The 16172-nt window shown below is 51.2% G+C and overlaps 1 protein-coding gene across 4 annotated transcripts in view; it reads right to left on the bottom strand.

The window, feature by feature from the left end:
* The window catches only part of LOC137311398 (netrin-G1-like), a 59717-nt gene that overhangs the window by 13091 nt on the left and 30454 nt on the right, over positions 1 to 16172 (bottom strand). For all 4 annotated transcript variants that reach the window (XM_067978642.1, XM_067978641.1, XM_067978640.1 and 1 more), the window contains exons 3-4: positions 3778 to 4421; positions 988 to 1160 (exon numbers count right to left, since the gene is read on the bottom strand). In XM_067978642.1, the coding sequence (XP_067834743.1) occupies positions 988 to 1160; positions 3778 to 4421 (817 nt within the window). The remainder of the gene's footprint in view (positions 1 to 987; positions 1161 to 3777; positions 4422 to 16172) is intronic.

The raw sequence follows: 16172 nt of genomic DNA on the forward strand, positions 1-16172 counted from the left end.
CAGAGTGCAGCGGGGCCCGGGCTCTCGATGGGGCCTTTTCTCCGCCGCGCTGCATTGTAGGAAGGCAGGGCCGCCATCGCCGCCTCCGTTCAACCGGCTCCTGGAATCAGGGAATCGACAGAAAAAGGGGCCACGGGGGAAATTCACACCCCGGGGATCGACCATCACCCCCCTCCGGAACCTCTTCTCCTCCCTCCTGAACCCCTTCTCCCCCCTCCGGAACCTCTTCTCCCCCCTCCGGAACCCCTTCTCCCCCCTCCGGAACCCCTTCTCCCCCCTCCGGAACCCCTTCTCCCCCCCTCCGGAACCCCTTCTCCCCCCCTCCGGAACCCCTTCTCCCCCCTCCGGAACCCCTTCTCCCCCTCCGGAACCCCTTCTCCCCCCTCCGGAACCCCTTCTCCCCCCTCCGGAACCCCTTCTCCCCCTCCGGAACCTCTTCTCCCCCCTCCGGAACCCCTTCTACCCCTCCTGAACCCCCTTCTCCACCTCCTGAACCCCTTCTCCCCTCTCCTGAACCCCTTCTACCCCCTCCTGAACCCCCTTCTCCCCCCTCCTGAACCCCCTTCTCCTCCCTCCTGAACCCCTTCTCTCCCCTCCTGAACCCCTTCTCCCCACTCCTGAACCCCTTCTCCCCCCTCCGGAACCCCTTCTCCCCCCTCCTGAACCCCCTTCTCCCCCCTCCTGAACCCCTTCTCCCCCCTCCTGAACCCCTTCTCCCCCCTCCTGAACCCCTTCTCCCCCCTCCTGACCCCCTTCCCCTCCCCCTCGTGGTCCCCTCCCCCTGGAGTCAGTCCTTATTCCTGTTCTCTGTCTCTGTCCAATCTCCCGCTCTGAGTCTCTGTTTACACATTAATTCATTCACAAACATCCATTTGCTTCTATTTTGGAATCGGTGCATTGCCGGGAGTTGGAATTAGAATGAAATCTGAACCGAAACCCAAGGTGCCGCCGGTATCAGGCGGGGCCGGAGAAGCCCTCGTTACTCACAGATATTGGCCGTCCCTTTGGGGATCGGGAGGTACGAGCCGGCTCTCCACGGCCGGCCTTGAAAGCCTTTCTTGCATCTCCCGCAGTCCGGCCCCGTCGTGTTGTGCTCACACTCGCAACTCAGCTTCCCCTTCTCCAGGACACAGTTGTTGGCGTGAAGATTGCACTTACACCTGGCAAAAAAACAAGGGGACAAGCTGGTTTAAAATGACCCCGAGCAGCTCCGTTACACACCGGACTCTCTGCTCCGGGGCTCAGCTCTCCCTTTACCAGCTTAGGTTCCTGGTGTCTCCATCACAGGAAGGTCCTGGATCCCAGTTCAAGGTCATTGCAGAATTTTAAACTGATGCAAACCCCTTCCTGCAGAACATGGGCAGCCTGTGATCCCCTCACACAGTCTCCCCTTTCCCCAAACTGGACCCAGTGACAAGATCTCAGGCCCGAACTGCACAGGACGACAAACCCAGTACAGAGCGATTCCCAGCACGGGGCGATTCCCAGCACAGGGCGATTCCCAGCACAGGACAATTCCCAGCATATCAATTCCCAGCACGGGGCAATTCCCAGCACGGGGCAATTCCCACTCATGGGCAATTCCCACTCATGGGCAATTCCCACTGACTGGAGCAGCAGAGACCAGGAATATGGGTCAACCCTAAAAAGAGAAAGAACTCCCATTTCCACAGCGCCTTTCACCACCTCAGGACGTCCCAAAGTGCTTTACAGCCAATGAAGTAAATTTGAAATGTAGTCACTGTTGTAATGTGGGGAACACAGCAGCCAATTTACGCACAGCAAGATCCCACAAACAGCAATGAGATATTGAGATCTCGCCTCTGAGACAGAAGGTCATAAGTTCAAGCCCCGCTCCAGAGACTTGAGCAAATAATCCAGGCCGGCACTCCCCGGTGTCAGTACTGAGGGAGTGCTGCACTGTCGGAGGGTCAGTACTGAGGGAGTGCTGCACTGTCGGAGGGTCAGTACTGAGGGAGTGCTGCGCTGTCGGAGGGTCAGTACTGAGGGAGTGCTGCACTGTCAGAGGGTCAGTGCTGAGGGAGTGCTGCACTGTCGCGGGTCAGTACTGATGGAGTGCTGCATTGTCGGAGGGTCAGTACTGAGGGAGTGCTGCACTGTCGGAAGTGCTGTCTTTTGGATGAGAATTCAAAGAAGAGCGGGGGAGTTCTCCCCGGTGTCCTGACCAATGTTTATCCACCAACCAACATCATAAAACAGATTATTTGGTCATTATCACATTGAAGAGGGTTTAGTCGCTGTGATGGGAGTTTACAGTTTCTGGGGAAGGTCGGTCTGGGATCACCTCCTTGTGAAATATATATTTTAATGTTCTAAAGGACACAATCGCATCGCTGACATTAACAGTGACTGTGATGAAGATTTCCCTTTAGTAAATACGATGTGGAAAGGCCCAGTGTGTTGTGAGGGTTTCTGTGTTGTAAAGTGTGAGATCGCTGGTCTCGGGGATTCTGTGCTAACAGCATCGGGCCGCTGTTTAACTCACTGGGAAGGTGAAGCTTCAAAATCTGCAGATTGGTCCTCACACATTCAGCACATTTGCTGTTCTCGGCACTTTTTGCTGAACTAAGCAGAAACCCAGACAGTTCCTTGGAGGCAAATTAACCTCAGCGTAAACATTTTCCTGTTCCTGTTCTCGAATTAGTGTCTGAAGATTCTCCTGGACTAAAAGCTCGAGTGAGTCTCCCAGATGCTGAGTGTAGAATTTCTCATCTACAGGCTGCCCCCCGGTGACATCATCTGAAAACACGTCAGGTTCCACATGTACACTGACGACACCCAGCTCCACCTCACCCCCACCTCTCTCGACCCCTCCACTCTCTCTGATTTGTCACGCTGCTTTTCCAACAGCCAGTACTGGAGGAGCACAAATTTCCTCCAAATAAATACTGGGAAGACCGAAGCCATTGTCTTCAGTCCCCGCCTCAAACTCCGTTCCCCAGACACCGACTCCATCCCTCTCCCCGGCCACAGTCTGAGGCTAACTCTGCTGCCCGTATCCTCACTCTCACCAAGTCCCGTTCTCCCATCACCCCTGTGCTCGCTGACCTACATTGGCAACGCCTCGATTTTAAAATTCTCATCCTTGTTTTCAAATCCCTCCATGGCCTCGCCCCTCCCTATCTCTGTAACCTCCTCCAGCCCTACAACCCTCCGAGATCTCTTCAATTCTGGCCTCTTGCGCTTCCCCAATTTTAATCACTCCACCGTTGGCAGCCGTGCCTTCAGCTGCCTGGGAGCTAAGCTCTGGAATTCCCTCCCTAAACCTCTCCCCCTCTCCACCTCTCTCTCCTCCTTTGAGACGCTCCTTAAAACCTACCTCTTCGAACAAGCTTTTAGTCTCCTGTCCGAATATCTCATGTGGCTCGGTATAAAATTTTTGTTTGATAGTCGCTCCTGTGAAGCACCTTGGGTCGTTTTACTCTGTTAAAGGGGCTATATAATTGCAAGTTGTTGTTGTTGATAGAGTTCCCTCCAGATGTTGGCCCAGACAGACCGTCCCCCAGATGTTTGCCCTGGGAGATTATCCCCCAGATGTTTGCCCTGGTAGACCTTTCCCCCAGATGTTTGCCCTGGTAGACCGTTCCCCCAGATGTTTGCCTTGACAGACCATCCCTCAGATGTTTGCCCTGATAGACAGTCCCCCAGATGTTTGCCCTGATAGACCGTACCCCAGATGTTTGCCCTGATACAGCGCCCCCTGGATGTGAAGTGTGGGATCAGTGACCCTGAGCAGAGGTGACGAGGAGCTCTCACCGTCCGTGAATCTCCACGTTGGAGATGGCGTAGAAGTATTTGGAGAGGTTGAGCTGGTCGACACTGGTGGCCCCGGTGGCCGGCCGGAGCAGCCTGACCCGCAGGTCGGTCAGGGTGAAGAAGTCCCTCAGGTCCTTGGTGGTGTCCAGCTGGCCGTAGAGCGAGGCCATGTTGCGGAGAAGGGGCCCCCCGAACAGGGCGAACCGCTCCCTGATCTCGAAGCGGACCGTCTTGTCCACCTTCCACACGTAGCCCCTGGAGTACTCCTCCGTGCAGATGATGTCCAGCACCGAGGCTGGGCTCAGATCCCGGACCGTTCTCCGCTCCATCCCGAAGGAGTTGAGGCAGTCGGCAGCGTAGAACTGGTAGGGCTGCCACGTCCGGCCGTGGTCCAGAGATTTCTCCAGGACCATCTGCTCCGGCCGGCCCGACTCGAAGGTGATGACGATATCCTCGGTCAGCTCGATGGTCTTGCCCCAGGACAGGGTGATATTGACCAGGAGGGGCTCGGGGAAACTCCTCCAGGAGACGCTTTGCCAAAAGGTGTTTGGGATCCTGCCCTCGTGATCCAGCATCAGCTCAGGGGGGTGTGCGAGCTCGGGCGTGCGAGCGTCACACTCGTTGTTGCACATGTAGGGGTTCTCCTGGAAATGGGCACAGAGCAACACGGGTTAGATACAGAGTTAGGCCCCATCTACACTGTCCCATCAAACACTCCCAGGGCAGGTACAGCACGGGTTAGATACAGAGTAAAGCTCCCTCTACACTGTCCCATCAAACACTCCCAGGGCAGGTACAGCACGGGTTAGATACAGAGTAAAGCTCCCTCTACACTGTCCCATCAAACACTCCCAGGGCAGGTACAGCACGGGTTAGATACAGAGTAAAGCTCCCTCTACACTGTCCCACATCAAACACTCCCAGGGCAGGTACAGCACGGGTTAGATACAGAGTAAAGCTCCCTCGACACTGTCTTGAAATCCAGGAATATCAATCCACTCTAATTTTCCCAGGGATAAGTTTTGATGAAACTGTATGCGCTCCATCTCACTGCACTCTGTGCTGGACGGTTGGACAGCTGGTTAATTATATCGCTGTCGTGTCGAGGAATGATTCTCGCTCTGTCCAACTAAAAATAGCTTCACACCACTAAAATATTTGGAGACCTGAATTGTAAAACGACACAGGAATTGGAAACACAACTGTAAGATCCCACCTTATCCTCACTGGGAGTGATTCCCCGTCACCGGGGGTGATTCCCCGTCACTGGGAGTGATTCCCCGTCATCGGAGGTGATTCCCCGTCACTGGGAGTGATTCCCTGTCCACTGGAGGTGATTCCCCGTCACTGGGAGTGATTCCCTGTCCACTGGGGGTGATTCCCTGTCACCGGGGGAGATTCCCCGTCACCGGGAGTGATCCCCGTCACCGGGGGTGATTCCCGTCACCGGGGGTGATTCCCCGTCACCGGGGGTGATTCCCCGTCACCGGGGGTGATTCCCGTCACCGGGGGTGAATCCCCGTCACCGGGAGTGATCCCCGTCACCGGGGGTGATTCCCCGTCACTGGGAGTGATCCCCCGTCACCGGGGGTGATTCCCTGTCACTGGGAGTGATTCCCCGTCACCGGGGGTGAATCCCCGTCACCGGGAGTGATTCCCCGTCACTGGGAGTGATTCCCCGTCACCGGGGGTGAATCCCCGTCACTGGGGGTGATTCCCCGTCACTGGGAGTGATTCCCCGTCACCGGGGGTGATTCCCTGTCACTGGGAGTGATTCCCCGTCACCGGGGGTGAATCCCCGTCACTGGGAGTGATTCCCCGTCACCGGGGGTGATTCCCTGTCACTGGGAGTGATTCCCCGTCACCGGGGGTGATTCCCCGTCACCGGGGGTGATTCCCCGTCACCGGGGGTGATTCCCCGTCACCGGGAGTGATTCCCCGTCACCGGGAGTGATTCCCCGTCACCGGGAGTGATTCCCCGTCACTGGGGGTGATTCCCCGTCACTGGGAGTGATTCCCTGTCACTGGGGTTGATTCCCTGTCACTGTGCAGTTTGTTGTATCAGAATTCGGAATATCTGGATCACAGAATTTATCATCGGCCAATTTCTCAGGAATGTTGTTCTGAAAGAATCATTTGTGTTTATTAATTCTCGGGATGTGGGCGTCGCTGGCGAGGCCGGCATTTATTGCCCAAATGGAGAGAGAGAGAAAGGAGGAGAGTTTTCCGGGCGGAATGATCGAGGGACAGTTGTCTTTTTACAGTCCGTTGTTAAAACAATCCCTTATTTCCGATCAGGCCATAATCCTGGGCTCTGGGTCTCAGACCACAGCCCAGCCTGTGGTCCTAATGATGCTTTATCTGCGGCTGGTTTGCGAGGAAGCAGTCGGAGATGGCAGGGCTCCCTCGGGCTCACTTCAGGTCAGGGTCCTTCCGCAGTGAAGCAGCGACAGAGACAGCGGCAGCTCCACATATTTCACACAAGGTGCGTTTCGGGAATGAGTCGACGGCCCGCAGACAATCAGAGGTCACACATCAGCTTTTATGTGGGTCGTATTCTCCCATCACAGTGTTCCCAGATTCTCTGATGATTCCGACAGTCGGGTGAAGGACAGACGAGGCCTTGGAGAGGGTGCAGAGGAGATTTACCAGAATGGGACCAGGGATGAGGGACTTCAGTTATGTGGAGAGACTGGAGAAGCTGGGGTTGTTCTCCTCAGAGTAGAGAAGGTTGAGGGGAGATTTAATAGAGGTGTTCAAAATTATGAAGGGTTTTGATGGAGTAAATAAGGAGAAACTGTTTCCAGTGGCAGGAGGGTCGGTGACCAGAGGACACAGATTTAAGGTAATTGGCCAAAAAACCAGAGGGGAGATGTGGAGAATTTTTTTTGCAGCGAGTTGTTCTGATCTGGAATGCGCTGCCTGAAAGGGCGGTGGAAGCAGATTCAATAATAACTTTCAAAAGGGAATTCGATAAATACTTGAAAAGGAAAAATTTGCAGGACTATGGGGAAAGAACAGGGGAGTGGGACTAATTGGATAGCTCTTTCAAAGAGCTGGCACAGGCATGATGGGCTGAATGGCCTCTTTCTGTGCTGTAAGATTCTACGATTCTCTGATTGTAAGTCAGGATGGTGTGTGACTCGGAGGGGAACTTGGAGGTGACGGTGTTCCCATGCACCTGCTGCCCTTGTCCTTCTCGGTGGTGGAGGTGGTGGGTTTGGGAGGTGCTGTCGAAGAAGCCTTGGCGAGTTGCTGCAGTGCATCCTGTGGATGGGACACACTGATACTCTCCCCAACATCGGCAACACAGAATCAGACCAACATCCTTTTCCAAATGATCACACAGCTCGCCTGTTAGACCGCAATCTTCAGAAAGTGGCTGTTGCAGCAATCAATAAAACTAATGTGTGAGAAAGATGGAGAGGGGGCCGTATACAGAGAGAATCGAGATTAATGAATCTACAATTCTCACAGCATCTTTCTAAAGGCACTGACTAAAGCTGGATATTGGAAGAGATTATTTTAATGTCTCTATTTAGAATGAAACGAGTGTCCATTAGTAACAGAATCCTAAAGCTGTCAAAAGTATGAATGAATAATCACACTGTCCAGATGTTAAGTGCTCCTGAATTGCCGTGTCCTCGGTCCATAATTAACAGCCCCTTGTCCCAGTGCTACAACTCACCATTCTATGGAATGACAGTGTGTAAACGGTGAGGAAACTCGAGGGGCAATCAGTGGTGGGAGTTCAGTGTGAAACCACAGCGGGAGTGAAGAGAGAGACTGAGCTACTGTCTCTCTCCACCACTCGCTCGAGCTTTCTCTGATTCTCACATTTCTGGACCAGGTTTCTTGTTTACTGTTCCACTGCACCATCCATGCCTTTCTCACCTCCAGGCTCGACTATTCCAATACTCTCCTGCCCGGCCTCCCACCGTCCACCCTCCGTAAACTTCAGCTCATCCAAAACTCTGCCTCCCGTATCCTAACTCGCACCAACTCCCATTCTTCCATCATGAGGGAGTGCTGCACTGTCGGAGGGTCAGTACTGAGGGAGCGCTGCACTGTCGGAGGGTCAGTACTGAGGGAGTGCTGCGCTGTCGGAGGGTCAGTACTGAGGGAGTGCTGCACTGTCAGAGGGTCAGTGCTGAGGGAGTGCTGCACTGTCGCGGGTCAGTACTGAGGGAGTGCTGCACTGTCGGAGGGTCAGTCCTGAGGGAGTGCTGCACTGTCGGAGGGTCAGTACTGAGGGAGTGCTGCACTGTCAGAGGGTCAGTACTGAGGGAGTGCTGCACTGTCGGAGGGTCAGTACTGAGGGAGTGCTGCACTGTCGGAGGGTCAGTGCTGAGGGAGTGCTGCACTGTCGGAGGGTCAGTCCTGAGGGAGTGCTGCACTGTCGGAGGGTCAGTACTGAGGGAGTGCTGCACTGTCGGAGGGTCAGTACTGAGGGAGTGCTGCACCGTCGGAGGGTCAGTACTGAGGGAGTGCTGCACTGTCAGAGGGTCAGTACTGAAGGAGTGCTGCACTGTCGGAGGGTCAGTACTGAGGGAGTGCTGCACTGTCGGAGGGTCAGTACTGAGGGAGTGCTGCACTGTCAGAGGGTCAGTACTGAGGGAGTGCTGCACTGTCGGAGGGTCAGTACTGAGGGAGTGCTGCACTGTCGGAGGGTCAGTACTGAGGGAGTGCTGCACTGTCGGAGGGTCAGTACTGAGGGAGTGCTGCACTGTCGGAGGGTCAGTACTGAGGGAGTGCTGCACTGTCGGAGGTGCCGTCTTCCAGATGAGACGTTAAACCGAGGCCCCGTCTGTCCTCTCAGGTAGATGTAAATGATCCCATGGCACTATTCGAAGCAGACCAGGGGAGTTCTCCCTGTTGTCCTGGTCAATATTTATCCCTCAACCACCATCAGGAAAACGGATTATCTGGTCATTACCAGGTTGCTCTTTGTGGGATCTTTCTGTGCGCACATTGGCCGCCATGTATCCCCCATTGGCTGTGAAGCACTTTGGGATGTCCTGAGGTTGTGCAAGGCGCTATATAAATGCAAATTCTTTCTCTCTAACCCTGTGTGAAGTTTAAGGAGGTTTTTTACCAACACTCATCCCCTGTAGTGAAGGAGCAGCTTCGTCACGAGAGACTTCCTACTTCTGAAAGCTGCACTGTGTTGGGTTCATGTCAGTGTAAACCAGTCGGATACAGCAGAATAAGATACGGTCGTGTAGTGGGTGTGTTACTGGACAAATGATCCAGAGAACGGGAGTAAAAATCCCACCAGGGCAGTTTGAGAATTGGAATTCAGTTTAAATCAGGAAATAAAAATCTGGTCTCAGTAAAAGTGACCATGAAACTGTTGGATTGTCGTAAAAACCCAACTGGTTCACTAATGTCCTTTAGGGAAGGAAACCTGCCGTCCTTACCCGGTCTGGGCCTATATGTGACTCCAGTCCCACACCAACGTGGTTGACCCTTAACCTCCCTCTGAAGTGGTCGAGCGAGACACTCAGTTTGTATCAAACCCGCTCCCAGTGGTTCAAGAAGGCCCAGCACCACCTTCTCAGGGCAACTAGGGATGGGCAATAAATGCCGGCCTTGCCAGGGACGCCCACATCCCCAGAATGAATTTAATAAAAGAATTGCATTTTTAAGTCCACATCTTCCCAGGGAGCTCGATGGGATTCTAAGCGTCGAAATTTAATTACAGAGAATCTGAGCCGGTGGAAATGAATGTTTGTTCATGTTAATAAAACCCAGAACTCTGCACCTGGTGTTTGTGTTTGAACATTTCAGTAATGAGCCGAGCACAGGGAGGTTTCAAGAGAACGGAAACCTGACTGGAGAAAGAATGAGAATCTCCAGCAAATATTAAACAAGCAGGAGGCCATTCAGCCCCTCAAATTACATAGGAACAGGACCAGGCCATTCAGCCCCTCGAGCTTGTTACATAGGAACAGGAGGAGGCCATTCAGCCCCTTGAGCCTGTTACATAGGAACAGGAGGAGGCCATTCAGCCCCTCAAGCCTGTTACACAGGAACAGGAGGAGGCCATTCAGCCCCTCGAGCCTGTTCCGCAATTCAATTAGATCATGTCTGATCTATATCTTAACCCCATTTACCCGCCTTTGCTCCGTATCCCTCGATACCCTCACCCAACAAAAATCCATCGATCTCAGTCTTGAAAGTTCCAATTGACCCCCAGCATCCACAGCCTTTTGGGGAGAGAGTTCCAGATTTCCACTCCCCTTTGTGTGAAGAAATGTTTCCTGACATCACCCCTGAATGGCCGAGCTCTAATTTTAAGATTATTCCCCCTTGTTCTGGACTCTCCCACCAGAGGAAATAGTTTCTCTCTATCTACTCGATCGAATCCTTTCAAACACCTCAATTCAATCACCCCTTAATCTTCAAAAATAAAAGCCACGTTTATGCAACCTGTCCTCATAATTTAACCCATTAATCCCCAGTATCATTCTGGTGAATCTGCGCTGCACCCTCTCCAGGGCCAATATATCCTTCCTGAGGTGCGGTGCCCAGAACTGAACCCAGTCTCCAGATGTGGTCTGACCAGAGCTCTGTACAGCTGGAACATCACTTCCTTCCCTTTGTATCCCAGCCCCCGAGATAAAGGCCAACATCCCATTAACCTTCTACTTTCGATGGTTTTCAGTCTCCCAGGTAACAGGCTGATCCTTTGATCTGAAGTTCTCTCTGACTTGACTCCCAGTGATGGGCATGTGGTGTAATCCCACATCACTGACAGGGCCCTGTGTCGATCGCTCCTTATAGAAACACAATCAGGTTTCATTCAACACCGAGCTTCCAACCTTAAAACCACCTTGTCCAATAGACCACCTCCTTCTAATTAAAGGCCTCCAATAAAGGGCCTTCTCCCCAAACTAACGTCTCCCAGTGTGGGCCTCAGTCAGACTCAGGGCTGTGAGCAGGTGATCAGGTCACCCGGGGCCTGTCTGGGAAACCAGATTTAAACAACGACCTGAGAGGGCAGGCGGAGCCTCGGTTTAACGTCTCATCCAAAAGACGGCACCTCTGACAGTGCAGCACTCCCTCAGTACTGCCCCTCCGACAATGCAATGATCCCTCAGTACTGACCCTCCCACAGTGCAGAACTCCCTCAGTACTGACCCTCCGACAGTGCAGTGCTCCCACAGTACTGACCCTCCCACAGTGCAGAACTCCCTCAGTACTGACTGTCTGACATTGCAGCACTCCCTCAGCACTGACCGTCCGACAGTGCAGCACTCCCTCAGTACTGACCCTCCAACAGCACAGTACTCCCTCAGTACTGACTGTCTGACATTGCAGCACTCCCTCAGCACTGACCGTCCGACAGTGCAGCACTCCCTCAGTACTGACCCTCCAACAGCACAGTACTCCCTCAGTACTGACCCTCCGACAGTGCAGCACTCCCTCAGTACTGCCCCTCCGACAGTGCAGCACTCCCTCAGTACTGACCCTCCGACAGTGCAGCACTCCTTCAGTACTGACCGTCCGACAGTGCAGCACTCCCTCAGTACTGACCCTCCGACAGTGCTGCACTCCCTCAGTACTGACCCTCCGACAGTGCAGCACTCCCTCAGTACTGACCCTCCGACAGTGCTGCACTCCCTCAGTACTGACCCTCCGACAGTGCAGCACTCCCTCAGTACTGACCCTCCGACAGTGCAGCACTCCCTCAGTACTGCACTGTGAGTGTCGGCCTGGATTATGTGCTCGAGTCTCTGGAGTGGGCCTTGTACCCATGACCTTGCCTGTCTGTCTCTATCGGTGTTTATAATTAAATATGAACGTGGGCAATACAGAGAACGGGAAACAGAGAATAACAGGAGACGGCCCCGAGACTCCTCATCATTCAAACTGGTCGATAGAAAAATCCATCCCCTGATGACAGGGTCACAAGGTCAGTCAGTCATTACCTCAACATCTGGAAACAGCCTCTTAAAACACCGTCTGGTTAGAATTCAGCCCTTTGAACCATTCAATAAGATCATGGCTGATCATCTATCTCAATACCATATTCCCGCTCTCTCCCCAAACCCCTTGATGCCTTTTATGTCCAGAAATCTACAAAAAAGCCAAGGTGGAGATGAGGAAAAAACAATTTACACAGCGAGATGTTCTGATCTGGAATGCGCTGCCTGAAAGGGCGGTGGAAGCAGATTCAATAATAACTTTCAAAAGGGAATTGGAAAAATACTTGAAAAGTATAAAATTTGCAGGGCAATGGGGAAAGAGCAGGGGGAGTGGGTCTAATTGGATCGCTCTTTCAAAGAGCCAGCACAGGCACAATGGGCTGAATGGCCTCCTTCTGTGCTGTAAGATTCTATGATTCTATGAATTCAAATTCTCAAACTGCCCATGGTGGGATTTGAACTCACGATCTCTGGATTATTCGGCCAATAACAGGCTTGATGGACCAGCTGGTCCTTTCCTGCCCGTCATTTCCATGTTTGTAACATAATCACCACATCACCGGACCCCTTTTCTGGGAGAAATTTCTGGAGAACACGGAACCGAATCACTTGACTCGGCTCAAAGAAGAGAAGCCGACACTTCCCGTTAACATTCTCCAGCTGTCGAGACTCGCTGGGATTTTCATAATTGGTGCTCGAATTTAGAAATAATTGGCTGTCAGACTTTTAGCCGAGCAAATCACACAGACTGTGTTTCTCCAGAAGTAGTGATGTTCCTCCCTTTAAGTCGACAGTTCGAGCAAACCTCACAACACAGGTAGAGAATTCGCTGAGACAAGGATTCCTGGTTAACCACATCCTCCTTCAAACTCATGGACAGTGAGTGAATTTAAAGGGAGCAAAATAGTGAAGTAATCCCATCACTTTATAAATCATTGGTGCGACCGCACGGAGAATAAAGTGTACAATTCATAGAACACCGTGTGCAGATGTTAGAACACCGTGTGCAGATGTTAGAACACCGTGTGCAGATGTTAGAACACCGTGTGCAGATGTTAGAACACCGTGTGCAGATGTTAGAACACCGTGTACAGTTCTGGTCACCACAGTACAAAAAGGATATTGCAGCTATTGAAAGGATCCAGAATGATTGAGGGGATGGAGAGATTGGATTATGAGGAGCGATGATGTAAATTGGGAATATTCTCACTGGGAAAGAGAAGGTTTAGAGGTGATCTCATTCCAGTTTTTTGGGATTCTAAAGAGACTGGATAATATCGACCATGACCAGCTGTTTCACCTTAGAATCATAGAAAGTTTACAGCATGGAAGGAGGCCATTCAGCCCATCGAGTTCGCGCCGGCCCCACGCAAGAGTGATCCAGCTGGTCCCACTCCGCCACCCTGTCCCCGTAGAACCTTGTCCAGAACAGTAGAACCCGAGGACACGTCCTGCGCTCGAAGGGGGTCAATTCAAAACTCATCTGTGGGAACAATATTTCAGTGAGCGAGTGGTCAATCTATGGAACAGGTTCATAAGAACATAAGAACATAAGAAATTGGAGCAGGAGTAGGCCAATCGGCCCCTCGAGCCTGCTCCGCCATTCAATAAGATCATGGCTGATCTGATCCCAACCACAAATCTAAAGAACACAAGAAGTCGGAGCAGGACCCGGCCACATAGCCCCTGGACCCTCTCCGCCACCCACAGGGCATTGACCGATCCGAACTCAGCTTCATGTCCAATTTCCTGCCCGCTCCCCATAACCCCTAATTCCCTTTACTTCTAGGAAACTGTCTATTTCTGTTTTAAATTTATCTAATGATGTAGCTTCCACAGCTTCCTGGGGCAGCAAATTCCACAGACCTACCACCCTCTGAGTGAAGAAGTTTCTCCTCATCTCAGTTTTGAAAGAGCAGCCCCTTATTCTAAGATTATGCCCCCTAGTTCTAGTTTCACCCATCTTTGGGAACATCCTTACTGCATCCACCCGATCAAGACCCTTCACAATCTTATATGTTTCAATAAGATCGCCTCTCATTCTTCTGAACTCCAATGAGTAGAGTCCCAATCTACTCAACCTCTCCTCATATGTCCGCCCCCTCATCCCCGGGATTAACCGAGTGAACCTTCTTTGTACTGCCTCGAGAGCAAGTATGTCTTTTCTTAAGTATGGAGACCAAAACTGTATGCAGTATTCCAGGTGCGGTCTCACCAATACCTTATATAACTGCAGCAATACCTCCTTGTTTTTATATTCTATCCCCCCAGCAATAAAAGCCAACATTCCGTTGGCTTTCTTGATCACCTGCTGCACCTGCATACCAACTTTTTGATTTTCTTGCACGAGGACCCCCAGATCCCTTTGTACTGCAGTACTTTCCAGTCTCTCGCCATTAAGAAAATAACTTGCTCTCTGATTTTTCCTGCCAAAGTGCATAACCTCACATTTTCCAATATTATATTGCATCTGCCAAATCTCCGCCCACTCACCCAGCCTGTCTATATCCCCTTGCAGGTTTTTTATGTCCTCCTCACTCTCTACTTTCCCTCCCATCTTTGTATCATCTGCAAATTTTGATATGTTGCACTCGGTCCCCTCCTCCAAATCGTTAATATAGATTGTAAAGAGTTGGGGACCCAGCACCGACCCCTGTGGAACACCACTGGTTACTGGTTGCCAGTCCGAAAATGAACCATTTATCCCAACTCTCTGCTTCCTGTTCGATAACCAATCCTCCACCCATGCCAGAATATTACCCCCAATCCCGTGATTTTTTATCTTAAGTAATAATCTTTTATGTGGCACCTTGTCGAATGCCTTCTGGAAGTCTAAATACACTATGTCCACTGGTTCCCCTTTATCCACCCTATACGTTATATCCTCGAAGAACTCAAGCAAATTTGTCAGACATGACTTCCCCTTCATAAAGCCATGCTGACTTTGTCCTATTAAATTATGCTTATCTAAATGTTCCGTTACTGTCTCCTTAATAATAGACTCCAAAATTTTACCCACCACAGATGTTAAGCTAACTGGCCTATAATTTCCAGCCTTCTGCCTACTACCCTTTTTAAATAACGGTGTTACATTAGCAGTTTTCCAATCTGCCGGGACCTCTCCTGAGTCCAGGGAATTTTGGAAAACTATCACCAAAGCATCCACAATCCCTACTGCCACTTCCCTCAAGACCCTAGGATGGAAGCCATCAGGTCCAGGGGATTTATCCGCCTTGAGTCCCATTATTTTACTGAGTACCATCTCCTGAGTGATTTTAATCGTATTTAGCTCCTCCCCCCCCGAGAGTCCCCTGTTTGTCCAGTGTTGGGATATTCTTAGTGTCCTCTACTGTAAAGACTGAAACAAAATATTTGTTCAGCATTTTTGCCATCTCCATGTTTCGCACCATTAATTTCCCGGTCTCATCCTCTAAGGGAGACGGTGGGAACAGTTAGTATTGATTCACTCAAATACAAATTACATCGATTTCATTCAGAAATAATATTTTGTGATCCAGTATCTGAGTAATTTGAGACATGACGTGTGGTGAGTGTAACAGGCTCGGGAGGAACAGGGGACTTTGGACCTCTGGTTCCCAAAGCTCTCCCCCACTGGGGGTTTTCCTCACCTCATGTCTGGGTCTGTTGGAGACTCATTGATAGAGATTGATTGCTGTGATTGGTCAATAACTCCATTCCCATTGGATCATGTGATTACCAGGATGGTAGAAGGTGAACGAGATCGACCTCGGGCTTTTCCTCTCCAGTAATTCCTATGGACGGCCATCAAACCAATCCCAGACAAACAGAAATACCACATTCTTCTCCCATCTGGCGTGACTCCATCACACAGCAGACTCCGCACGGTTACAGACACAAAACAATCCAATCACAATAAAGTCAGTCATTGACCGGGAGCCTGAAATTTACACACAGTCACAAACTGTGACGATGGGGAGGTCACGTCCGGAAATAGAGAAATTGCTGAAGCTTCTAACCTTTCGTTTTTTAACAATATTTACAAAAGAAATGGGGGGAGAAAGGTCAGAATTTGGGTCCAGTTTAAAGGTGAATGTAGATGGGGAAATGTGGAGAGGACATGTTGGGGAGGTTGTTGAAGCTCAAGGGAGATGAGGCTCCTGGATCTGATACGTTTCATCCCAGGGGTCTGAAGGAATCGACACAAACGATTGAGAGTCTTGTGGATATTTTTCAGAGTTGACGAGACTCGGACCAAATCCCAGAGGATCAGAAAATCCCAAATGTGAGTCCCAGAAAGGGGCGAGGGATGAACCATCGAATCACAGACCCACAAGCTTTACTTCCAGTGTTGGGAAAGTGTTTGAAAGGATTGGGAGGGATAATATAAGGGTCATCTTGTGAGACATGAGCTAATTCGAGACAATGGGAGGTGGTGCTTGACTTATTGATTGGATTTCTTTGAGGAGATGACAGACCGAGTAG

The sequence above is a fragment of the Heptranchias perlo genome, unplaced genomic scaffold (genome assembly GCF_035084215.1).
Source record: "Heptranchias perlo isolate sHepPer1 unplaced genomic scaffold, sHepPer1.hap1 HAP1_SCAFFOLD_334, whole genome shotgun sequence".
Lineage (NCBI taxonomy): Eukaryota > Metazoa > Chordata > Chondrichthyes > Hexanchiformes > Hexanchidae > Heptranchias > Heptranchias perlo.